The 26,868-nt window shown below is 38.6% G+C and overlaps 1 protein-coding gene across 2 annotated transcripts; it reads left to right on the top strand.

Moving 5' to 3' along the window:
- Positions 1-974: 974 nt before the first annotated feature.
- On the top strand, positions 975-25,917 carry SLC39A8 (solute carrier family 39 member 8). 2 transcript variants are annotated; one of them, XR_010430057.1, is made up of 9 exons: positions 975-1,373; positions 8,136-8,304; positions 12,250-12,419; positions 12,894-13,016; positions 14,151-14,318; positions 21,749-21,956; positions 22,434-22,618; positions 23,898-24,063; positions 25,286-25,420. XR_010430057.1 is itself a non-coding variant. In XM_064652003.1 (8 exons), exons 1-8 carry the CDS (start codon positions 1,197-1,199, stop codon positions 25,430-25,432), a joined length of 1,347 nt encoding a protein of 448 aa, XP_064508073.1. In that variant the 5' UTR covers positions 1,088-1,196; the 3' UTR covers positions 25,433-25,917. The 2 variants fall into 2 exon arrangements, 1 of the variants encoding a protein (XP_064508073.1); XM_064652003.1 differs by lacking the exon at positions 23,898-24,063 and having other exon boundaries at positions 1,088-1,373; positions 25,286-25,917.
- Positions 25,918-26,868: the final 951 nt, after the last annotated feature.

Genomic DNA, 26,868 nt, shown 5'->3' with positions numbered 1-26,868 from the left:
TTATGTTGCTGGTGGTTTTTTTTTTTCCTGCAAGATACTTTGTGCATTGTGACATGAAAGTTTTTTATGAAGAATTTAACCGAATGAATTTTGCTGCTTGTGAATTATCTTTTTAACCATGCCTCCTTCGTAGTGCTGTTACCCAGACTGCTTGGCACACACAGTACAAAATTCTGGTTTCAGGAAATCTGGAATCTGGGATGGTGCCGCAGCTCATGCAATTCAGCACAGTTACACTGTTAAAACCCCCCAAAACAAACAACTCTTTAAAGCACAGTTTCTGCCCACTACACAGATATACAAGAATTTTTGTAAAAGGCAGTTACAGAATAACTTAACAGTACAGATCTCTACTGAGCTGGAGCTGCTGTCCTGCAGTTGTGAGGATTTTTATCCAAACCACTTGAGTGACAGTCCCCAGGAATACACCTGTGACCAGTGCCAGGTTTCTCTGTTTGTTAAAAGCATACATGAAATGCCATGCTTTTTTGTGCATTAATCCTTCCTAAGAAGGTAGACCAGACGCAAATCCATGTCTCAACCTGTGGAAGGGAGGGGGACTGAGAGAAGCAGGTTGCCTAACTAGCTGCCAGCTGAACAACTCATTCCAAGGTCCAGAGCCTCAGCTGTGGAGATAGTGTTGGTGAGGTGTGTACGGCAGGGTCATACTTGAGTGTCTGGCTGGACCTGGACCTTGGCCTCGACTATCCCTTGTGGGGTTCGTGGGTCAGGGCAGGTGGGTGTGGAGAAGGGTGTTCCATGGCAGATTGGGGCAGGCAGGCAAGCTGGATATATGTCTGGGAGCACACTGGGGGCAATGACCATGATGGCTGTTTGACCCTTGGCCCCCGCACCGGGGGTGGTGGCAACCAGGAGTTTCGCAGCCTCCCCCTTTGCCCGCGCGTGGGGTCATCTCGATCAGCCCCACGGCACCTTCTGACGCTCGGTAAGCAGCCCGACACCGTGGCGGGGACTGAGCAGCAGGACGGCCCCCTCCGGGGACTCCCGCCGCGGGGGAGCGGCGCCTGCCCCGTCCGGAGCCGCGGGGGCTCCGCCGCGGTGCCGCCCGCCCCGCGTCCCCACCGCGGCCCCCGGGGAGGGGCCGGGCGGGCGCCGCTCCCGCCCCGCAGAGTCCCAGAGGCGGGAGAGGCGCGGCGGGGCTGCGCCATCCGCGACACTCGCCGCGTCCCGCCGGGATGGAGATGCTGCTCCCACGCGCGGCGGCCCCGACGAGCTTCGCCGACGACGTGCTGAGGGTATTCGGGGCCAACCACAGCCTGTCGGCCGCGCAGCTCTCGGCGCTGCTGCACCAGCTGGGCGCCGCGCCCGCCCTGAGCTCCGCGCTGCCGCTCCACCACCTGCACCACAACCAGGTACCGCGGGGGCTGCGCCGGGCGCCGCGTTCGCTCCGCGGCGGCGGCAGCGAGGGCCCGGCTGGGAACGCACGTCCAGGAGCAAGGGCGCCGAGCCGGCTCGGCAGCTCCGTAGTGTCTTAAATCTCGCTTGCCGTCGTGTTTCCTCGTGTTGAAGCCGGGAAAGAGGGAGGGAGGCGCTGGGTCCGGGATTCGGGCAGAGGTACCGATCCGCTGGAGAGAGCAGCTTGCGGCAGGGGAGAAGCTGCCGTCTATCAGTGAGCTGCTGCTTCCTGGCATAAGTTCTCCCTCCTCGTTGTTCAGCTCTTAAAGTAGCACTTTTCCTGGTTAATTAGCATCTGGACAACAGCAAAAAGTATATGAGAATCAGCTAGTTTTTCCCTCCGACAGTTGAATAAGCAAATCTTCAGGACTTGTTCAAAATACAATTGCCATGAGACAGCACAAACTCAATTATACAGACAGGTCTAGTTGTGTAAAGAAACTTTTAAAGAAATTTTCACATCTTTCATCTAAGTTGAGTACAAAGTGTAGACACATCAATTTACCTACCAAAAGCTTTTTTAAACTGATGTTTAATTTACTATCATTGGAATATTACTTTTCATGAAAATATTTTTCTCTGTTTAGTGCCTCCATTCAAAACTCAGGTCTCATGGCTACTTTTAAAGTGTGTTTAATTTCACATATCTTAGTGTCCTAGACGAAGTTTGTTTCCCTGAAGGAGAATTTTGAGACTAGTGGAGATTTCCATGTGCTCAGAAATCAGGGACACAAAGTCACAAAAAATGAAAGGAAAGTAGGAATGACTGTTTGGTCTGGTTTGATTCCACTTCATAATAAAGAGGAATGACTCTAGGACCTTGAGAACTGTTTTTTAACATTTGGGGTAGTAGCTCCTTTTCTTGTTCTGTGAAGGAGATGAATCTTGGATAACCTCCCTTTGTCTTAGAAAGGTTTCAGCGGGAATTAACGCCACTGAAATCAATGTAGTAGTGAGTATAAGCATAGCAATATTTGCAGGACTCACTGCTTTCAAATCTCACAAATTGAACACTGTTCCAGCACAGTGTGTTAAAAACATAAACATTCCCAGCCACACATGCTAAATACAAGTTTTCAGTGTTCAATATGGCTATGAAAAGGAGCTTTCTTTAAAAGGGCATAGAAATAGGCAGATTCTTCAATCCTTCAGGTTTTCCCTCTGCAAAAGCACGTAGCTCTCGTACGCAGGCTTTGGCACAAGGTATAGAGGAAAAAAAAAGTAATGCTCTTTCTTATTACTAAAGAGGCATATTCCTAATAAGTAATATGAAGTTTAACAGAAACAAATTTTTTTCACAGGCCTGTTCTATTTGTGTCCATGTTGAATAATATGTAGGTACCATACTGAAATGCGTATACTTTTTTTGCTGAGTTACTTGTATTCTTTCTTAAAATTGACCTTACAGCTGCTCCATCAGCTTGTACCACTAAAGCAAGTGCTTTTTTCCTCCTGACCTTTGATCCCTCACAGATGTTGGGTATGTCCATGACTTTGGGCAGGTGGTGCATGCAAATGCATGCTCATACCAAGTAAATCCTATGTGATTATTTTTAAACACCGTGAGTCTTTGTGCTTACAAGTTGATGATTTTGAGTGTCTACTGGTTATGAAAGAAGCCATGAAGTGATCTAATCTAAAGTTGGAAGGTATCAAAGACCTAAGCTCTACTGATTCTCTACAGAGGAAAGTGAATACCTCTGGAGAATGATTCAGGTCTTTCTCAAGTAGGCTGAATCCATTCAGGCTGCATAAATATCTGCTGTAGGAAGACACAAGGTTTATCTTAGACTTTAAGTTCACAACTTCTGTGTCTAGAGCTAATGGGATGACTTCTAGGCCTTTCTTTGAATCAAGATAATGCACCCCTGCTCTTGAGAGTCCCTCAGCCAAACCTGAAAGAATTTTTAGTGCAGAGCTGATCCGTAAGGGACAGGTGATAACAGCACCTGGCAAGAAGGAACAGCCTCTGTAAGTTTTATCTCAGCATTAGTTTTAAGTTTTAATGTTTCATTCATAATAATTTTGGTAAGCATATTAATCTCATAAGAAGATCTACAAGAAGATGATCCATTTTCTTTTTCAGATTTTTCATTTTTCAGATTGAAAGTCTGAATGTGTAAGCCAGAAGAAGATGGATGCTTGTTTTCTGTTTTTCTTTGATACTAGGTTGACTTGAAAAGATAAGGAGAAAAGAAAAATGATTTAATTTGTTGATGATGGTGTTTGAGCATATACTGATGTAGCCATTTATGATAACTTGTGAAGATATTGATTTTTTTTTTAGTGTAGGAGGAAAAAAGGCACACTTTTTGAGTACTCTTGGAATTTTGCATTTAACTCTCTCAAATTTCTTATGCTTTTGGTCTCTTCTTTTCTTTCATAATGAATTTTCGTAATTCTTTTTATTGTGTGTTTATATTTTCTTTGCTCTTCAATTTTTCTGTTATCACCTTTTCTTAATAGGTAAGCTCAGGCTTCTTGTCAGAGAAATAAGTAGTAACTGAGCAAACTCAAATACTGGTCACATTTTCCTGTGGAATTCCCACACATTTGAGACCTACTTAGAGGTGTAAAATTAGCAATTGCAGTCTCATAGATGATGGCTTGGTTATGTGCTCTGTATTTTACATTATTAGCAAGATGTAAAAGCATGAAAGCATACTTAATCTTCTGTCATTGGATTCACTGTAGTATGGTAGCCATATATGTATGCCAAAGGATTAAATGACATGCTCAAAATTTTTGGTCAAAAATGCATGGAAGGCAAATGGTCATTGAAAAGAAAGCTTGTTAACATCACCTTTATTTTGTGCTTTGATTTACTCAGTAGGTGCTAAAATCATGCTCCTGTTTCCTTCTTTGACTTTCCTAAATCTATATTTATGCCAGTCCAGATGTTATAGCTGAATACTGTGTTTTAATGTGATGCATCTTAATTTTTAAACAAAACATTTGGATAAAATGAAATTAAAACTTTTATTAATATTCATGATCAGTTATAATTAATTTTCATCTCAGGATGAGTCAAAATCTAGTAACTTTAGTATTTTAGATAAACTAGAACCAGGCTAGTATCTGCTTTGATTTTTTTTTTTTTTAATAGTGTTCCACTAGTTAAAACTCATGTTTTTTGAAAGAATGGAGAGTGTGACTTAGGCTCTTGATCCAACACCATGATCTGATGTTGCCTGATCAGTGAGGCTAAATAGGCTTAGTTGGTCTACCCTCTAAGTGTCTTATTTCTACAATATGTTCAGCAAATGTCAGCACTCAAGGACAGTTTTCAGGTCCCAGCATGACCAGCTGCCTTGAACATGGGGTGTGTGTGAAATCCCTAAAGTACACAAGTGTATTCAAGCAGCTTCATCTGGTTTGACTCCTTCTCATGGAGTGTTGCTTACTGAAGGAATGATTGTCCCGTAGCATCCAGTTCTTAGCTGTGTGACAAAAAGTTGTCATCACGTCAGCATTAGATGATTTAATTTATTACAAGTAAGTTAAGGAAGACACAGTTGTATGTCTCTATTTTGCCTTATCCAGGGTCAGACTAAGTTAAAAAAAAAAAAAAGCTGGTCAGATAGGCATTCACTGCATTCTTTCTTTGCTATTGCTACTGTGGAAGCCATTGCTCAGCCTAGGGCTGGGCTGGTATTTAATCTAGCAACATCTAGAAACTGCAGTCCAGGATGCTGTTGGGTGTTTAAGTACTTCATATGTGGAATGCTACAGATAAAACAGGCAGAGCAACGATGAGAACACGGCAGAACGCAGGGACTGATGCATTTACAAGATAGTTGTTACTGTCATATTTTTTAATTTTTCCAGTTAGAGGAATCTCATATTGGTCAATCATTTTTGGGAGAGCCTTAGCAGGATAAAAGTAAGCATGTTTTTTAATAACCTAGTTGATGGTTTAATTTTTTCTGAGTCTGAATATTTTGTAATTGTGTAAATCCTACTGATTTAAGTCCTTCCCAATTTTGATGAAAGTGTTTTTAAAAACATTTTCTTGAAAGTTCAGCACAATCTTGTTATATCTTTTTTTGCAATTGTTTACTGAACACTGAGTGACAGTAATATTACAGCCAGTCCCCTCACCTAATCGCTGTAATAAGTCTTACTGAATAGCAGGGGATAGACATAACAGTAGACTTGGTGAGTCAGGACATCGTTTTCAGTCCCCTGTTTTATGAGGCTAAATTTTCTTTCTGCTGAGATCATCTGTCAGTCTTACAAAATAAATACTGCATGTTTTTACAGCAGTGTGGCTGTGTTAATGTATTTATTTATCCTCCAAAGATAAATGCAGAGTTCTGCAGTGTGCAAACATGCATTGCTCCAGTTCAAGAATTCTAATAGATTCAGTCTTTTAATTAATCCTTTAATTGTGCTAGGGAACTCATGCAAGCTTGCTTTTTAGCTCTTGGATGTATGTAGGAGTTTACTGAGAGTATGAGATGACTTATAACAATGAATCATTTATAGGAATCATTATCCTCTAGGTTTGTCCCTGATCAAAATAATAATAGTAATTAAATAAAATGCTGTTTCTCAATTTCACATGAAAGAGCTCTTGTCCAATGGTATTTCTCACTTACGTGTTTGTATGTAGGCAAAGTTACAAGTCTCAAGTTTACTAATTCATGCTGTGTCTGATTTATTTTCTCTCCGTATGTTTTCTTATTTACAACATTGTTTGGATTTTTGTGAACTAATGTTAATACTAATGTATTGGTGTTTTAAAATACTAATAATTCATTCTGTATTTCTAGGAATGAGATAGTTAAAGGTAATTTCTCTTTGAGATAGTGATGTTATAAATTCTTAGCTCTTAGTGGCTTGTTTTTTAAGGGCTTTTCACCGTAGGTTCCAGGAATGGCTCTATGAGCCAGTAATAAGCACCATACAGGAACTATTCCTGTAGACCACAAGTATTCTCCTTTTGTTTCACTGTGGGCATATTAGCCATGTATTTTGAATTATTCCATAATGCAGCGTTAACAGGAAAATGATATGGCACATAACCAGTTTAGAAAGCTCCAGAGTTTTTTGTATCGGTCTGTAAAAGACTGTATGTTCAGTGATGATTTCTTTATGCATTGCTCCACTGAGATTAAATGGAACAACATGTTTTAAAGCAAAAAAGCCTTCTGTTATCGAGCTGTATTTATTTTATTTGTGTTACTTCTTTGACATTAGCATTGATGTTGAAAGATGAAATTATATGTACTTCGCTTCTCTATATTTGAGTCTTCAGGGTCTCATGGCCTTAACAAAGTTTATACTTATATTTAAGGTCAAGCATGTATTTGAGTGCTTTGCTAGGCTGGGTCATTAAAGAGGAAGGATAGAAGTATCCTGGATGTAATTTAGCTGAAGTCGCTTGAATTGGCCTGCATGTTCTTTTCCTCCAAGCTTAATCAAAAAGAGTCACTTTCAAATGATGTGCACATGCTTTCAGTTTTTGGACAGTATTACAAAATTATTTATTAACGGAAATGGAAGTTGAAGTAAATGACTTGCAGTTGCTTAAGCTTGTCTCTAGAAGGAAATCGCTTCATAAATAATAATGCTGAATTATTGGAGAAGTGCTATGGAATCTGAAGGGTAGCAAAACTGAAAAGAGCAGGGAGGGAACATTTGTTTTTATTTTGCTAAGACTTCAAGTGCTCTGCTTTTGCAACTGAGATTTGCTACAGGGAGAGTTATGCTGTAATTGATGTCTCCTATAGAAGGAAAATATTTGACTTTTTTTGGTCCCAAGACTAAACCTTGGTGTGTGTTTGTTGTGCAGCAATAAGCCAAATCACTTTTGTTGACATTCAAAAAGAGAATACTTTTTCCTTATTATTGTAGGAAATAAAGAACGTGAATTAACAGAAAGTGTTAGGTGAAAGACTTCAACAGTTTGGAACACTTCATATAAAACCACTCGATTTTTCTGTAGATGGATGTTTTACAATATTTCTTGGTCTGTATTTTATCTTTTTGATTGAAAGTGACAAGCACAGGAACCAGCCCTGCCCTGGCCTGGTTTAGCACTGCCAAGTACGTTTATTGTTGACCCATCAGACACTGTTATATCCCAAGCTGAAGGCAAAGTGAAGATCCAAAGTAGGAGTGTATCTCATTGGTGTGCAGGAAAGCTCTACAAAACAATGTTTGCTCTTAACAGTTATTGCTGTAAAATGAATGAAAAATGTTGAGTGCTGCTAAGCTTTAGACCATTTTTAAGCACTTAATTGGGGGAAATAAATAAGAAGTGTTGTTGTAACACAGAAGTGGTCACTTACATGAATAAACTGTCACTGAATTACCCATCATTTTCTGACCTACTCTGTCACTGAGGTTTTGAATGTATTTATTCTGCTCTTAAATGTAATTATTTTGTAATTACATACTATTTTATTTACTTTGAAGCTATTTTTCCAAATATATTTTAGGGTTTAACTGTCCTGGTTCATAGGGCATAAGATTTGCAAATGTCTCTTTAAAATATGTTGTATTGATTTCTGGTTTTTCTCACTTAAAATATTTTGAATCATTTCTGCGTCACATTAAGCAATCACAGTGCTTTCATGCACAGCATACAAACACTGCATAGACTTCCTTGAAAATGCACTACAGTATTTTCATGTAATTCTTGGATTTCTCAGTGTATGAATTTTTGGGTTTGCATTAATGTATTAAGTTGGCAAAATTCCTTTTTGTTTCAGTGCTTGACTGGTGAAGAAATTTTTTCTTTGCATGGGATACCAAACAACAGTCACATATCAAATTCCAACTTCTCTACGATATGTCCTGCTGTTTTGCAACAGCTAATTTTTCACCCATGTGATCATCAGGAAAACTTTGAGGATACGTCTAAACCACATTCTTTACAAGGTTAGTTAATACTAATTAATATTAATACTGTGACTGGAGTGGGGTTTTCTTAGGGGAATAGTAAGCATTTATCTATACATAACAGGAGTGTCTTGTTTAAGAGGATATGGTTGTAAAGTGGAAACACAATATGCTGTTTCGGGTTAGCAGACCATCTAAACAAACACAAGGAGTCCCGCTAACAGCTGGTTAATAGGAGAGAAGATGGGAGTACAGAAGGGAAGTCTGTGCAGCTGATTTGCAGTGGGAAATCATCTAACTGGGATTTGCATGTATCAGGGCAATACAAGGTTTACTTAGGGGGCTGCATTTGAGTGTAGATATTTGCAGGTGGGAGTCATGACATCTGGGGAGCCAGCGATTGTTTTTGTGAGGAAAAATATTCCTTCCAAATTCTGACTCCTGCTTTCATGTCATCTTCTGTGATGACCCCTCCATGTGGAATATCATCACATGGCTAGGTAGCCTTAGTCTTCCTTCCTCCTATTTTTCTTACTTTATTTCCATATTTATTGTGCACAGAACTGTATGGTGCAGTAAAAAACAAAGGACGGGGAAGATTCAGCTGGTTAATGAAGTAACTTGTTTCACTGATAAGGATCAAATATAGAATGACCCATTGATTTGACTCAGTATCACAAATAAATTTACTGCTCCAAGGGAGTCATCTGATTTAAACTTAAAAGTTAGGATTTTGGATGAGTTGGTTTCTAATGTTAGCATTTGTGAGAAGAGATAGAAAAGTGCTTTTCGTAACTTTTGAAATACTAGCATTAATAACATTCTGATTAACATAGGTGATCATATTTATTAAGAATTAGAGGTAATTCCTAAAGCTTAGCTGTGTCAGTGAAAGATTAGAATTCTACTTGAGTGATCACTGAAATCATATCACCAATTTACTATGGCTGTTCTAGATTGCTTGTATCATATGAAGACACATATTGCCAAGAAGTCCATAATATCTGCACCAGAGAGTAGGATCTGTCTTTCTCTTTTTTTTTTCTTTTGTTGGGGGGAACTGTTTAAGTAGGTTGTACATGGAATCCTTGACCTACAGTTAACCTCCTAAGCTATCTAGACCATCCCTCTTGTTTTTCTTTTATCCCTCAGGCTCAGAAGCAATGTCCAGTAGCCAGATAAGCAAGGCAGCCTTCTCCCTGCCCCTCCCTTGGCTGCAGTGCAAGAAATCTGCAAGGTCCATGTAAAGTATTTTAAACCACAAGGGTATGAGGCTGTTACACACAGTGGTACCTATTTTGAACAGAAATTCACAGGAAGGCCCAGTGCCAAATGCAGCTGTTGATTTATTCACACCCCCACCCCATCACAAAATGAACCTGTATTGCTACAGCATTGGCATCAGGTGATTTCAGTTACTACCCATGAAGCAAAATCTTCTGTGCATGTTTATATCTGTGCTCATGTGAATTTTCTCCCCAGGGACTTCAGAAGACGATATACTGTCTTCTGAAATACTAATGGACAAGACGCACAGAAGAAGCCTGTACAATGAGCTTTACAGAACAGCTACTTGAAATAAAAAATAAGTGCTCATGAAGCAGAGTAGAAGTTGGAAGGCAATATATATCATGTGTTTTTTCTTGGGATTTGTATAACTCATATCTAACCTAGCTGACCTTAGGGGCACACTCAAGTCCTTCCCTAACTTGCATCTCTGAAAGATAATAGGGAGAGCTGTATGAAATGCTGGAAGTTCCCAGTGGCATTCCTTCTGTCCAACGTGAACATTTTCTATGCTCTTTTCTTGACTTCTTTAGAAAGGTATTCATGCACTTTTTTCCTCTTCATCCTAGGCCAAGGCTAAGGAAGAGCCTGAGCCTGCTTGTTCTTATAAAGAGCAATGCTGAGCAATGGTGTTCTAAGGAGGCCATCTTACTTGCACTCCTGCAATTCTGTTTTTTAGATTTCTTGAGTCTTTGGGTATCTTGGCTGTCTCTTTATTGGGTCTGCAGTTCTAGAGACAGAAAGAATAATAGTAGTTGGCTAAAGCTGACTGCACCACCAGTCTTGGGGAAGAGAGAGTATGTGTTCAGAGTGCCCTGCTCTGGTATCTCAGATTTCTGAGATGTGTGGACTCATGAAAAACTTAGTGTGGATGGAGTCCTAGTGAATAAAATAATTTTTAAGACAGCAGTGCATACCGCATTGTGAAATACAATCTGCAATGCAGGAACTTCGGCAACATTGGTTATGTTGGAATTTTGTCACTTTTTTATTTTGTTAACTCAGTTTAAAATGTACATTTTTGCATAGAATATGTGTAGATGTCCATACACTGAACTGAAAGAGACTCATGCTTCTGTAGTAATCCCAAACTGTAAACAGTGGTTTGTGACTCCTGATGACATTGCAGACCTATTTGTCTGTTATAAATTTGATTTCAAAAAGATATTTGCAAGCTTAATTGTAATTTATTTTAATGGAAATTAAACTCCTGTGTAGCTTAGTGAATCTACCCATATCTAGTTGTGGTTTTTTCCTGCTCTCTGTGTATCTCCCTCAAAACTGGCAAATTAATGTTCTAATTGGCAGTGATACACCTTCTTTGAATACTTTAAATGTTTCTAATGTTTCTGTTCTTGACATAATATAAATGTCATTATATATAAAAATTGTGACACTCTACAAACAAAATAGAGCCATCCTGGTAGCAGGTGAGTAATCTAGTTTGTTGTGTTTTCCAGTTGTGTTCCAGAAGAGTAAGGCTGCAGATCTGATCTGTTAGTTTCTGCCATGCAACTTCTTTACATACACACAATGCAGCGTTCTGGATTATACCAAATTGTTCTCATCTAGGCAGCGTGGTGTTGGCTCTGATTATTATTTGTGGTTAATTTTACAGACAAACCCTCTGTCTGTGTGGATAACTTTGTGGTTCTGTGGCATCACTTGAGGCACCGTTGTAGACCTCTTCAGAGCAACTTTTAAAGCTTTTCTCTGTACTCACAGTGACTTGAAATGTCACTGAGAAAAACAGTAATCACACATAGAGGCATGACTTTGTGATGCTTATGAGCAGCAACAGCAACCACACCACACCTCTCCAACCTGTAATTCAGACTCCAGAATTATTATGGTATGGATTTGTGCAAGTCCTTGTGTCCGAACATGAAAAATCTGAGACTATGCTTATGGTGAAGGAAACAAAGTTATGGTGAACCCTGGTGCATATACTGCTTCTTAGAAAAAGTTTTACCCATTGAGTACCTAAATTGTATGTCCTTCTTTTTGAACCTAGAACCTCTTTTTAAATGCACTTTTAAATGCACTCTATTATAATTGTCTCAACTATGAGCTATCTGTCACCCACCTGTTTGATAAGTGGTGATGGGTAGCATTTTCAGCCAGCAGAACTTCTTTGAATAAGAGAAGGAGGGAGGAGTGTTAGGAACTGAGATATCACTTCAGGGTGATTTGAAGGAGTCATCCATTATCCGGAAGGATTTTTGTATCTAGTACAGCCAAGACAGCAGCCTTCTAGTCTTGGAGTTCCTTAGAAGTAAATGGCAATTTATTTGGCATTAAATGGCAATTGACTCTGGGACTAGTGACAAGTTTTGTCTTATCATCTCTATGCTATAGCTACTTCAGTTATTAGCCTAAGCCTTGATTCTTACTCTTTACTGGCGGTACAGAGACCTGATTTATATTAGCAGCATATAGGCTAGCCTGTATATATATACTTATACTAGCACAGTTTCCATTTTTAATATGGTAGTCCCAGACAGTGTTTTCAGATATTTCCTTTCTGCAGGTGTGCATCTTAACTTCAGAATTACATATTTGTGAATTTTATTTTCAATCAAGGAACCACTACTTTTACTAATTCCATTTTTACAATTTAGCAATTAGAGAAATCACAAGCAGACTGAAGTGGGTGTTATACTAAAATATTTTGTATTTCTCCTTGTTTATCCACAGTTTGGGGATTTGGGTTCCTGGCTGTGACTATCATTAACTTGGCATCGCTTCTGGGATTGATTTTAACTCCTCTCTTAAAGAAGTCATATTTCCCCAAGGTTTTAACTTACTTTGTGGGCTTGGCCATTGGTACTCTCTTTTCTAATGCAATTTTCCAGCTCATTCCAGAGGTAAGCAAGGGGAATCATTATTTAGTTTGCATACTAGTTTCTAAAGTATATTAATTTTAGAAGCATGCTGCTGTGGGGTTCTGTGTGTGGGTTGTAGTCTCCAAAGAGTTTTGTGTGGGTTTCAGTGCCATTAGCTATGATCCCTTTCTGGGATGAGTCAGAGCCATCAAGATCTCTGTCTTATTGTTCATTGGGGAACAATGTTCATGGGCTATGCTGCCTTTAGACAGAAAGAGAAATGCATTGCATAAAATCATAGTGAACTTTATTGGGCTACACTGTTAACATTTAATCCAAGTTTAAAAAATTTAAAGGATCAGGATCTTTCACAATTTCAGGTCATGGAAACTGGTGGTGGGTATAGAGACAGTTTTTATAATAAAGGGGTATCTGTGAAGTGTGGCATTTGTTTGTTTTTCTGGAAATATATTAAGATTACAGACTAATTTGCATTGCTTTTTTCTTCACTGTTAGGCGTTTGGGTTTGACCCGAAAGTAGATAACTATGTTGAGAAGGCAGTTGCTGTGTTTGGTGGATTCTATATTCTCTTTTTTGTGGAAAGGATTCTTAAAGTGATATTAAAGATCTATCACCAGGTAATGAAACCTGTCACTAACTGAACAAGCCTTGCCTTAAAGTACCTGTCATATTTTATGAGATACTTGCTAGTTAAATAAAATGTGTGGGTTTTTTTCTATTTTATCTGAGGAATTCAGCCCTACTGTGTGTTCTAATATAACTGTTTAAAATCCATATGAATAGGGGAAGCAACCTCACTTTTTTGAAGGAGTTATAAGCAGCACTGGGAATAGAATCCAGATATGAGTGTGACCTGCTCTCACTGGAAGATGTTTCAGTTGCTCTCAATAGCCAAGTCGTTGCCATGATAGCTAAACACATCAGAAAAGGATGGAAATACCTAAGAGCTGGAGAGAATGGAGTCTGCCCATGGAGTCTCCCCTTTGGGCAGGAGAAATCCATGTGACATTTATACCTTCGTAGTCACCTGCAAAGTGTAACCATGCTGATAGGACCTGAATCTTTCCTTCAGTGACTTCAGCTCTGTGTTTCCCCATGCTCTAGTACACAGACCTGCTTTAGGGAACACTGCAGTTATCTCTTACTGCCCAGCACTCTGCTTTCTACCCATATGTCAGAGTACTTGTTTGTTGTGTACTCACGTCAGTGGGGCTGATTTTGTCTCAGAGAAGGGCACCTCAAAATTCTGGTCCTCTCTGCTCATTACTCGTGAAAGAAAACTGTCCTACTCCTACCTCTCTTAAGGTTCCCCCTCCCAAAGTATTGCTGGTAGTGAAAATTATGATGATCAACTGCCCCTTGTTGATAATAGCTAAAAATAGAAAAAACAAATTTGTTACTGTTTATTTTTGTACACAATTGACAAAGGCTAATAAGATCTATTTGACAAACAACCATGAATAACTAGCAAATGTTGGTCACTTGTGGTTAGGAATTTGGCTTGGGAGGTTCTACATAAAGGTGTAAAAGTTAAAAATCCCACATGTATTCTGATTAGCTAAAAGCAAGAGATAAGTTAGGAACTTAGATACATTTGGAGTTCATTGAAAAATTGAAATGCTTACTGCTGCTCATTTCAACAAGGCAGCAAGAGTATGATGCACCCACCTTTCCCTTTTTGTCTCTATTTTCTTATGTTTGCTATTTTGCTTTTGTTTTAATTAGCTCCTACTTATTTGTTTGTCACCTAGACTGGCCATAACTACTTCGAAAATGGTGAAGAGAATCGTTCTCAGGATAAGACTAACCCACCCAAACCACTGTCATCCAGCAATGGGGGGGCGTGTTACGCAAATTCAGCCGTCATAGAGAGCAATGGAAATCTTGGTTTTGACAGCATCAGTGTGGTCTCAGCACAGGTATGAAAATTGTGTCTATTTTTTATTGTATTCCTGCCAATTATATAAGTGTATCCGAGGGGACAGTTAATATGAATTTTTATTACTTTTGTAAATTCTTGTAAACTTAGAGCTTATAATTTGCTTGAGCTCTACGAAAAAAGTAATGGGGTTTTGGGGCAAGCTTACAAAAGCCGAATGATGCATTCAATTTGTAGCCAACAAAAAGGGCTATTTTATATCAGTATTTGAATGCATAGGACAGAGAGATGTATTTAATCAGATAATTTGGTTAATATTGATTTTGGTTTTTTGTTTTGCTTTAAGAGTGATAGTGTATTTTAGTGTTGTGTGATCTCTGTGGTGTTCCTGATTATGTAAAGCTGTTAAGTGTGAGAACCTGATTCCTTTGAATAATACAGTAACTTAATACAAAAAACGAATACAGTAACTTTCATGCAGTATATTGTGAGCACTGCTTGTCATAATTCAGTATGTTTGGATACTATGAGAATTATGGATGTCATATGTTGAGACAGAAGCCATTCCTCCTGGTTTAAGTGTTACTATCTTTCAGATTTTTTCTCTGTATTTCTTTGTGTTTATTTTCATACCGCAAATACCGCAGATACAACTTCCTTCTGTCTGAGAAGAAAATGGAAGTAGAAAGTTTTGTGCCTCTTTAGTCTTTTCCCCTGTGCAGGGAGGAGCAGTACCATTTCTTACTTATAAAAAATTTAAAACACATTAAAAAAAAATCTGGAATGTCCAAGGCAAACTTTTAGTAGAGATTTCTGGTTTACCACTCATGTTCTTTAGCCGGTAAGTTGGTTGTGGGGAGCAGAGAGGAGCAAGCAGGAGAGCAAGCCAGAGGCATGCCCTAACAGCCAGGAGAAAATATGAGAATTCTGCATTGACCTTGCAGGCTCACAGGGCATTTGATGCACACAGTTTAAAGCAACAAAATTTACTTGTCCTTACTGTAGAAACGTCATGAAGTGTGGTGGATACTGGATGTTTCAAAACCTAGGAGAAATATACTAAAAATTGTATGGGCACCAAGAGGGAATTAGTATTATGAGTGTCCCTAAGCTGTATTTTGTAGATTTATAGAACAAAAAGAAGAACACTTTGCTCTCTGTAGAGACAGTCAGCTCTAGTGTTATGGGTATTGTTTTTCTGTCCTGTACTAGAAGTTACATCTGGACTTATTCCAGTGTTACCTTTTGGCTAGCCATCTGCTTATGCATAACCTAAACATAACAAAATCATACCACATATTAGAATATTAAAATGCAACTACATAGGATTTATTTCTAACAACTAGTTTAGATGAGATACTTGTGACCATGAAATGTTGTAGGTCACCCCAAGATCCTTTGTGGAATACACATATCCTTTTACATGCAGTCTTAAGAACTTAAAATTTCACACAGGTCTTCTCTTCTACGTATTGTTCTTATGAAAATTCATGCCCTTCAATCTTTCTTTCTCTCCATTTCTGCAAATCCAGGAAGAGAATATGTTGTATTAAATCATCTTGAAAGTAACAGGGTAAAATTCACTCTGGAGCCAAGGCTGGCTGCAAGGAAATTTTGGTGTCAGATAACCCACGGCTGAATGTGAGCCCAGGTGTCCAAGAAGGCCAATGCCATCCTGGTCTGTATTAGAAACAGTGTAGCCAGCAGGACTAGGGAAATTGTTGTTCCCCTGTACTCACCACTGGTGAGGCTGCCACTCTAATCCTGTGTTCAGTTTTGGGTCCCTCACTACAAGAAAGACATTGAGGAGCTGGAGAGTGCCCAGAGAAAGGCAACAGAGTTGGTACAGGGTCTTGGAGCACAAGTCCTATGAGGAATGGCTGAGGGAGGTGGGGGTGCTTAGCCTGGAGTAAAAGAGGCTAAGGAGGACCTTCTTGCTCTTTACAACTACCTGAAAGGAGATTGTAGCAAGCTGTGAGTTTCTTGTCCCCAGTGACAAGTGACAGGACAAGGGGAAAGAGCCTCAAGTTGTGCCATGAGAGGTTTAGATTGGATATTAGGAGAAAGTTCTTAACAGAAAGGATTGTCAGGCATTGAAACAGGCTTTCCTATGGAAGTGGCTGAGCCACCATCTCTAGAGGTATTTAAAAGATGCATAGATGTGGTGCTTAGGGACATGAATTAGTGGTGGACTTGTTAGTGTTAGGTTAGTGGCTGGACTCAATCTTAGAGGTCCAGCCTAACGATTCTATGATATTGTAGGTAGCAACAAAAAAGCCATCATTACTCTTGTCCTCCTCCAGTGAGGTTCAAAGGGGCCAGGTAGTCTTCGGAGTCATTAGGGAGCAGGAGAGGGCCGCTGTGGCTGAGGTGTTTTGGGGCAGTTTGGTAATGACATGAGGCTAAGTCTGCATTCAACTTTACAGGCGTATTTCTTTCTTAAATACTTTTAAGAAAGAAATAAAGAAGAAACCCTTTGGCACAAGCCAACACATACCTAAGAGAATTTTAATGTGTTCTCGTAATCTACTGCTTATTAAATAGGCCAAACACAGCATCATCAGAAATCATCATGAAGTCTTTAAGGAGGGAATTTGAAGCCGACTGTGCTGAGGTGTGGTAACTGTTTTTAGCTGTGGGGATCCAGCTATATTGTCTCCTTTAATGCCAGAACAGATTGACTGCCAGAGTAAATGTTTAATCAGTCACTTACGTTCTGTTTTCACTTGAAGCAGTAATTGCAACCTTGGAAACCTCCTTTGTGCTCTACCCAAAGTTTGTATCTACTATGCGTTGAAATATGGCTTGACAACAGTAACTTTGAAGAAAAGTTGTTTCAGAGATGAATTGCTAAAGTGTCTGTATTCTTGAGTGCAGAGTGTTAGAGTTGTATAACAAAACTTTACAGTGGCCTTTATTTATTCCCCAGAGTCAGTGTCAGGATTCCTTCTTGGTCCTGTGGGCATTTCTAGAGAATACAAAAGGACATATCTGGTTCCTGTCTGAGGGAATCAGAGATGCATTAGAAATAGCAATAGTAATCTGAGATATCATGGGATAAAATAAGAGAGGCTCTGTATAATTTTTTAATTTTGGGAACAGAGAAGAGATCATTACTTTTAAAAAACCCTCTGTGTCTAGAAGAGGAAAAATACCAAGGTTTGGGAAATAAAGGTTTGGTTTTCCATAAACTGTAGAGATACAAATAATACAGAACTGCATTAATAATTAATAAAAATTAGACCTGATAGTCCAGCTGGGTATTACAGAGTTCCTTAGCTGGCATATCTTCTGTGATGTCTGCTAAACTACCATGAAAAAGCGGGAATAGTCCAGCAGAGACAGACATTGTTCATTTTTTGCCTTGAAATCCTATATATTTGTAGGGTAATTTTGTCAGTAGTCTGCCTTATCTTTAACATGAAGAATAGGTATTACTCGTTCATCTTCTTCTATTGGACACGTGATCTAGTAAAGTTCAGAATATAAATCCAGACAAGCAATTTCATTGTACTTTATATGATTTAGAGAAGTTGTCAAGACATTATCTACAATAGATTACATGCAAGAATTATGATATTTCAGAACTACACAGTAAATGGCAGATAGCCATATATGTATTGCAGAAGCCTCTCAGAAACTGTTTCCTAGTTTTTAAATTACAGTTATTTCTGCATTTTGAAAGATTTGATTAAGAAAGTAATTTTTAGAATTAAATCAATACTAGTATTCTAAATTAAATCCAATTACTTAAAAAAAAATACATAGATAAAAGAACCCAAACCTCAGCACTTTTCTAGAATCAGTTCCATTCTTGATAGACTCAACAGCTAATTCTTAATAGTATCTTCTTACTCAATGTTCATGTTTTTATTAGATGCATAGAAAGTTCAGCATGTATATTTGTAAATTATTTATTTCCCTAAAAAGCCCTTCAGATTTTTGTATTTGTCGTGCATACACACTGCTTTAGGCTGTCATTGGAATTCTCAGCTGTGCCAGAAAATGGGTCCTTTACCTAATTCTGTGGCTAAGCCAGTTGTGCCATTACAGCCCTCAGAAAACCATATGCACACACACGGCTCTCCCTAAAACCAACTGTGCTTTGGCGGGAACGAACATAAACAAATATGTACAAGGGACGTTTTTGCTCACCTGTATTATTTGCTCACTGTTTTCATTGTTCTTTCAGGAAGTTTCATCCTAATAAACTTTTTTTTTCATAAAACCATTCATTTTATAGAAGTGCTTGGCATTTGATGTGAGAATTTTTTGATAATTGAAAGTTTTTACAGAACAAAACCATCACCTCTTTCTCATGTATAATAGAAGTCGATAACATGTCTTTTCAAAATACAATTTCCTGAGACTAATATTGCTGCTTTATCTGAAAATACTTGCTGTTGTTTGTGTGTATGTGAACAATGTTCTTTTTTATTAGAAAAAATGAGTTAATTGTTCAAATTAAAATCTGTGCATTGTCTCAAACTCCCTTTCCTCAGTGAAACTAGAGACACGTGCAAGAAAGATGTGGTTTTGGCAGAAATTAGGATGATCTACAAAGCAGTGCCTCCACCAGTTCATAGGCAGCTTGAAGGATGGTCACCAGGGAACAGAAAATAACATAAGAGAGCAGATCTTCAGCTCAGAGAGCTGGATGAATTGATGGAATTGGTCTATTACTCACTCATAAGTGGTCCTATCTCAAGCAGAAACAGTACAGGTACAAATTAATCACCTAAAAAATGTGATTGGCATTGCTTGTGTTGGATGAAATGTTGAGAGGAAAACTTTCAATAACTAAAGGCAAGCATGTAGTACAAGTCTAAAACTACGTGTTTGAGTCATCAGGGAAACTCCCAATTTTTTAATATCATTGTTAATTTTTGCATTATGAAAGTATAAGGAGCTGTAAGTGTGCTTTGTGGTAGTTTTAGCACTACTCAAGCAGGGCTTTATTATCTACGAGTTCCAGACAGTGCAATAAGCATCTGACTTGGAAATTCCCGACCTGAACTTTTGTCCTGTCCCAAGACAGCTCCTAATACAAGAATGTAGCTAGATAAGAGTCTGGTGAGCAAATCATGAGACAGTCCTTATTGCTCTGTCATTAGAGATTTTGTAAGAATTTATTAATAATTGTATTTCCTTGTAGTTCAAAATTCAGTTGCCTGGTAGTATTTGCATATGGCAAAACTAAAACAATTTGCAATGTTGTTTTTAATAACAAAAGAAAATTTCTTGGAATACTCTGTGGCCTTCTCATAAAGGAGAAAGAGGCGTTCCTCTGCACCACTCTACTACAAGAGACTGATATGTGTATGGATGAGGGGAGAGCAGTGGATATTGTCTGCCTTAACTTTAGCAACCTTTTTGACGCTGTCTCTCACAGCATCCTCAGAGGCAAACTCAGGAAGTGTGGACTGGATAAGCACACAGTGAGGTGGATTGAGAATTGGCTGAATGGCAGATCCCAGTGGGTTGTAATCAGTGGCACGGGGTCTAGTTGGAGGGCTGTCACTACTGATGTCCCCCAGGTTTCAATATCAGGCCCAGTATTGTTTAACCTATTCATCAGTGACTTGGATGAAGGAGAAGATGCCTCCTCAGCAAGTTTGCTGACGATACAAAGCTGGGAGGAGTGGCTGATACCTTAGAGTGCTGTGCAGCCCTTCAGAAGAACCTTGACACATTGGAGAGATGGGCAGAGAAGAACCTTCTGAAATTCAGCAAAGACAATTGCAGGGTCCTGCACTTGGGGAGAATAACCCCCTACACCAGCACAGGCTTGGGGTTGACCTGCTGGAAAGCAGCTCTGTGGAGAACGGCCTGGGGGTCCTGGTGGACAACAAGCTGTCCATGAGCCAGCATTGTGACCTTGTAGCCAAGAAGGCCAGTGGTATCCTGGACTGCATTAGGAAGAGCATTGCCAGCAGGTTGATGGAGGTGATTCTGACCTGCTACTCAGCTCCAGTGATGCCGCATCTGGAGTGCTGTGTCCAGTTCTGGACTCCTCAGTACAAGAGAGACATGGAGCTCCTGGAGTGAGTTCAGTGGAGGGTGACAAGGATGATTAGGGGAGTGGAGCATCTCACTTACGAGGAAAGGCTGAGGGAGCTGGGTCTGTTCAGCCTCGAGAAGAGACAACTGAGGGGACCTCATCAATGTATGCAAGTATCTGAAGGGAGGGTGTCAAGAGGAAGGATCCAGGCTCTTCTCAGTGGTGCCCAGCAATAGAAGAAGCAATGGGAAGAAACTGATCCACAAGAAGTTTCATTTGAATATGAGGAAGAACTTCTTTACTGTGTGGGTGACTGTGCACTGGAATAGATTGCCCAGAGGGGGTGTGGAGTCTCCCTCACTGGGGATATTCAAGAACTGTCTGGACACAATCCTGTTTGATGTGCTCTAGGATGACCCTGCTTGAGCAGGGAGGTTGGACCAGACAACCCACTGTGGTCCTTCCAAACCAATCTGTTCTGTGATTCTGTGATAAGTATCTCTGTAGGCACACAGATGTATGTATTACTGCTTATATATTCCAGTAAGTGAGTACTCATTAATGCCTTATAAGCAAATATTTTTTTTTAGTGGGGGAAATACTACAATGCTTGCAAATATCCTGTAAATACACTATGTGTGTACAGAAATTTAACAGAACGGATCACCAGAAGATTTTAGGGGGGGTTGGTTTGTACTCACAGCTAAAATGGCAGTTCCTTTTATCTGCTTCAAGTTTTTCATTATTTTGTGGCACTACATGTATAAATTACTTCCACTTTGGGAGGAATTAGTGAGATCCCTGGAGTGTATGTGCATTGCAGTTTTATATTAGCCTGTTGATTTCATACTCTGAGCCTTTAACTTGCACAGTCAGAATTATCCATTACTGTTTTTATTAAACATTCACTTTGTAGAAACTAATTTGAATAGCTGGATTTGACTATCATTGCCCAAAATTAGAAATAAAGTTTATGGAATACCTGGATGTGTCTATACTCATGTGTACCTGGCTGTTATGCAGCAGGTGTGTCTCTGAGAGCATGATGTACTGGCCGTTGTGTTTCAAATACAGATGCTGTCAGTCAATGTGATCAGATCCTTCTGACTGTACATGCTTAATAGTGGTGGCTGAGGAGGCTGTGAGGAGCCTTGAGACACTCTTTACCTGACAGAGACTCCAGAGAGACGTTCAGACCACTATGGCCTGAACTGCTCTCTCAGCTGAAGGGCATTCAGATGAAGCTTTGTAGTCAGAAGGGTGATTGGGCCCTGCATGTTAACTTGTTGAAAAGGAAAACATTTGGTGCTACTACTGCGCCTTTTGCTTCTTGGACCAAGCAATTTGATCTCTGTATGCAGGAGTGCTTTAGTTTATACTTGGCATTCATTTAAAGACAGGAGCATGATTTGTTGGCTTCTTTATTCAGTGGTTCATGTAATTGTTTTATTATGTTATTTTTTTCCCAGGAAGAAGCCACCCAAAGCAGCTTATGCAAGTGTCTTAATGGGCGCCCACTGTCAAAGATTGGGACCATTGCTTGGATGGTAACACTGAGTGACGCCGTACATAATTTCATAGATGGTTTGGCTATTGGTGCTTCTTTCACTCTGTCTCTGCTTCAAGGGCTTAGTACCTCCATAGCCATCCTGTGTGAAGAGTTTCCTCATGAATTAGGTAAGGAACTTCATGTTGTTCACTGTTGTAGGAGGTCATGCATAGATTGAAAGAAAGTTTAGACAAATTAATTGAAAAAATATTCATCAAGAAGTCCCAAGCATCAAAATACACATCTGGCACAGGAAGTTCCCTAGTGCAAGTGAGTGGAAGCTGAGACTGTATATTGGAAAGGTGTTAATTATCTTGTTCATATATATATTGCATACACTGTTGTATTAATTAATTTTAAAAACGAAAATCATTGTAAATAGGTCTGTGTTCCCATGCTCTTAGCTCAATCTTGCATCACCTATTTATTTAGAATATATCAGTTTCCTTAGTATTGAAGGGAAATCCTCATCATGTACTTGAATGAAGAAAAACAGCAGGGAGTTATACAAATCGTGTATTTTCTTCAGAGTTCCTTTGAAATCAGAAAATAACCACAATATCATTTTCTGAAAATGGTTTTCTCTTTTTTTTTTATTCTTTTAGGGGATTTTGTCATCTTGCTTAATGCAGGAATGAGTACTCGACAGGCTCTGTTTTTCAATTTTCTGTCTGCATGTTCTTGTTACATTGGATTGGCTTTTGGTATATTAGTAGGCAACAACTTTGCTCCTAACATCATCTTTGCTGTAGCTGGTGGAATGTTTCTGTACATCTCTCTGGCAGATATGGTGAGTTATAATTTCATTTTCAGTTATTTTTTTATGTGCAAGAAAACAAAGATTTCACTAAGTCTTTCCAGTACTAGAATTTAGTACTTTCTTGCTCTCTTATCAGTATCATCTAATTATTATTACTATTATTAGATGTTAAATCAGCAATTATACCCTTAGTGGGGGTGCACAAATAGTTATGTTTGTTCATGAAACATGGAACTCTTTCACTTCACAAATATGGCTCATCACATTATTGCTAAAAGGAGTTTTAGACAGGGACAAGCTTTTCATGAACAGTTTCATCAGAGTAAAAAGTGTATAAATACGTTGTTTCAGCATTTTAAAGTGTCAGAGTATTTCAGCTTATCTTTAAAAGGTTCATTTTTCTATTTAAACCATATTGTGAAAGAAAAGCAAAAAAAGAAAGGTAAACAAAATGAAGTTAAGTATTAAATTTTTAGTTGAATGAAAGGTGTTTTGTAATCACTGTGATAATTTTCAGGTTGTTTAGCTGAAAAACCTGATTTAAATTCTGTTCTGGTTTAAATTAAACAGTGACAGACCCAGTTTCAAGGTTCAGACTGAAAAACTTGCTGAGCTCTATGCAAAAGAGTCTGTCTATCATTTATTTTTCAAAGTATGCTAGAAGATATAAGCAAAAGAAATTGTGCTAAGATCCAAATAGGATTTAGACATTGGGAAGTAAAATCTGGATTCACAGGCAGTTAGCAATATTCCATAATTTCCTCTCATAATGATGTTTTGTCTCAAAATGAAAGAGGTCTTTCAAGAGTTTTAAGTTTTATTATGTTTAATTCAGTGTTGTAAGAACAGATGCAGCAGGTGAAAAGGTGTTTACACCTGCTACATGAGAATACATTTGAGTGTAGAATTGGAAGAGTGAGGCCTGAATTTGAAAAGATTTAAGTCCCCAGTTTGTTTCTATGTGTGTTCAAGAGCTGTCATGTAGTTATAGTGACCATTCCATTAAAAGCTATTATAGTTTAGGAAATAGCATAGAATTTAAGTAATACCCTAGAATTAAAGAAACAATATAAGTAGTTTATTTTATAAGTTTGCAGTACCTTGATTGCTAATGCTTTTCATTTAGTTTCACTCTTATATAATGAAGAGTAATGTACTGAACTATGATGTGTAAAATTCATGGCATAGATTTAGAGTGGCTCAAATTTGTTATTAATCCATCAAAGTAGGTAACATTCTTTTATTTTTATCTGTTGTTCTATTCTCTCTGTTCCTCTCTGTCTCTCTCCCTGTCCCCTCTTCTCCCCAGTCTCTCTCTCTTTTTATAGGTTTTTGGATTGTATCAGTTACCTATCTGAATTTTTCTTCCCCCTGAAAAGTCTGAAATAGGGTATTCAAGTGCTCTGTACAGAGATCTGGCTTTCTGCTTTCTGTTATGATTTTCACACACTTCTGGTTTGCTTGTCCAGAAGCAGGTAGGATTAACTGGAATGTCATTCCTTCCTCATTCTCTTTTTGCTGTGCCTTTTCCTTCCAGCATTGGCATATGCCACCTCTGCCAATAGGATCACTGTGAGGTGAGGCTGTGGGCAGGTGAGAATGCGTACACTGAGGTGTGTGCACAGATTAGCCTTGTTGTATGGCATGAAGCTAATCTGGTTTGTTGCCATTGCCTCTTGTGCAAGAGTATTATAGAGCTCTGGAACGATTTCTGGGAAGGTTTGGCCACTTCCCGCTAACCTTAACCTGTTCTTCAAGAATTGCGTTACCTTCAATGGCTGTTTTTGTGTTGTGAGATCAAAGAAAGATACAATTTCTGAGTCACCTAGCCTGGAGGTTTCCAAACTAAGACTGAAATTAACTGTCTTCATTGCATTCTGGTTAGACTACTCCCAGCAGAACAGGAGAAGAGAAAGTTTATTTGAGTACGTTTGTCGAAATCTACTGTAGTTGATTTTATCGGCAGCAAACACATACCCTGAATCATCCCATGCAGGGAACTTCTTGCCTGTGCTCTTCTGCCATCACCTCAGAGGAAGTACGTTTGTTTCTGCAGTCAGCAGCACAGCAGTCATCCTTTGCTATTATGTTACCATTAAGATGCATGTTACGGAATGAAGACTCCCTTCATTGCTCTGTAATGTAATATTGCATGTGTTAGCACCACTTTCACACCAGTCTTCTTTCTTCCTTGCTTGACCTCAGAAGCCTACCAGACTTTCTACACGTAAAAGGTTTCTTATTTCTGAGGCATTGCCTATGTTTTCATCTTCACTTCTTTTGCCTTTACATAAAGCAAAAGAAATCCTGATCTTCCACTTCCTGAAGAAGGGTTTCTCTGTTTATACTGGTGAAGTAACGCAACATTTAGTAATACAAGGGCAGCTGCTCCTAGCAACATATGAACCAACAACTGGAACCTAGGAGACTGCTGGAATCACAAAGGGAAAATTTGCATGAGAGACAACCAGGTGAAATCTCAATAGAGAGGAACAAGGTACCATTTCATTTCATGTCCTTGGTGGAGTAGGTTTTCAGGGTAATTAGGGTGACTTGTTCCTGTGACTGCCTTCATGCTCTGTTAGTTCTAATACACAGCCCGAAGTAGCAATATTGTTCAGTTCTTAATGCCTTAAATGAAGCACACTACCACGAGATGGCAATACTTCCCTAAAAATATCCTTTTTTTTTTTTCAGTTCCCAGAGATGAATGATATGCTGCGGGAGAAAGTGACAGGAAGAAAGATGGATCTTACATTCTTCCTTATTCAGAATGCTGGTTTGCTAACGGGGTTTACTGCTATACTGATGATCACCTTGTATGCAGGAAATATTGAGCTGTGATAATGCAAGTGAAAATGGAATCATTACTGAAGACATGAAGTAAATTGCAAATGGAAGACACTTGAAATCCATAAAGGGACATTCATTAGTGACAAGTCCCATCCTATTCCTCTTGCCCCTTCTTTAGGACTTGCAGTCAATCCAAATAGCAGGAGCTGTCAACTTCCGTACAATGCCAAAAAAAATGCTAGTATTTTTATTTCTACTTAAAATTATCAGACATATCTGAACTGTCACAGAGAAAGGATGTTACTTGGCCAGTAGAATTATGCAATACATGCAACTCAGGACCAACTGAAAGCTGAGGTGTATAAGGAAGATGTGTATTTAAAAGAAAATAATAGAGTTTCATATCCTTTTTTAACTGTGATGAAGGCAAGCATTTTCAATTTTCATGACTTTAGTGCAGAATTTGTCTGTGTAACATCCCCTTTCCCCATCCAAAAAAAAAAAAATCAAATTATTTCAGAGTAGGTACTAATGAAGCTAAGATTTTTAATTACTACTAATTAACACTGGAAGGAAAGATACCAGTTCCTGCTTTTGATCTTCTCTCTTTATAAGTGCACTAGGGAATTGTTGATTTATTTTGAGAACCACTTTTTTTAATTAGAGGGAACCTGTGTTAAATTTATGACTTTTATCAACTCCATAATATTTTAGAAACATTGAGTATTTTAAAATGTACAAGCATTTTGTGTTTATGAAAATAATAAACTTTTGCAACTAAGTTTCACAAATATTCTCTTCAAAAAATTGGTATTTTAGTTTCACAAAGTGGAATTTAGAAAAAAATCTTGCTAAAATCAACATTCCAGTATGCTTTTTTGTAATTTGAATAATTTCCTCATGGGCAGTTGAGTGGAAGTAAGTGATAATAAAATATACAAATTCTTATCACAATCTGTTGCATGTGACCTTTCTAAAATCATGCTTATATGTATGAGTTCTTCTGCAATAAACAATTCATCATCTCTAGTGTTACAGGATGTGCACAAGGAAATTCATAAAAAAATATAGTCCATTTCAATCACCACTTTGCTTTGAAGGAAATGTTATTCTCTAGTAAGTTACTTTTTTCATTGATTTTTAAGCAAGTTTTACAGCTTCAAAGAAGATACTATTTTTTGATGTATTTCCTGGTTGTAGGAAGGGACAAATATTTTATTTTTAGTTCTCTATTAAAATATATTTTCTACCAGATAAAGGATTTATTTTAATATTTTACTTGAATCTCATCTGTAATTACATTAGAGAAAATAACTAGGTGTCTGTTCTTCTGCACAGAAGTTGTAAATGATACTTACTTTAAAATATGTTATAAATGTTAAAATGTAATCATAGTAGCCAATGACATTTGCTGTATGGAAAAAGCATTTATTAGTCACTTTGTGCCCTCTAAGTTTCTGTGAAGAAGAATCCTCCCACTCCATGTC

This window comes from Pseudopipra pipra, chromosome 4 (assembly GCF_036250125.1).
Source record: "Pseudopipra pipra isolate bDixPip1 chromosome 4, bDixPip1.hap1, whole genome shotgun sequence".
NCBI classification, from domain to species: Eukaryota; Metazoa; Chordata; class Aves; order Passeriformes; family Pipridae; genus Pseudopipra; species Pseudopipra pipra.
The sequence above is the reverse complement of the archived record's forward strand: the minus strand, read 5'-3'. Positions and strand labels throughout refer to the sequence as shown.

Bases quoted from the DNA above. Each gene is read 5' to 3' on its own strand.
- SLC39A8 (XM_064652003.1), top strand. From the start codon at position 1,197: ATGGAGATGCTGCTCCCACGCGCGGCGGCCCCGACGAGCTTCGCCGAC. The intron at 8,305-12,249 runs GTTAGTTAATAC...GTTTATCCACAG, and splicing joins TAAACCACATTCTTTACAAG to TTTGGGGATTTGGGTTCCTG. The intron at 14,319-21,748 runs GTATGAAAATTG...TTTTTTTCCCAG, and splicing joins TCAGTGTGGTCTCAGCACAG to GAAGAAGCCACCCAAAGCAG.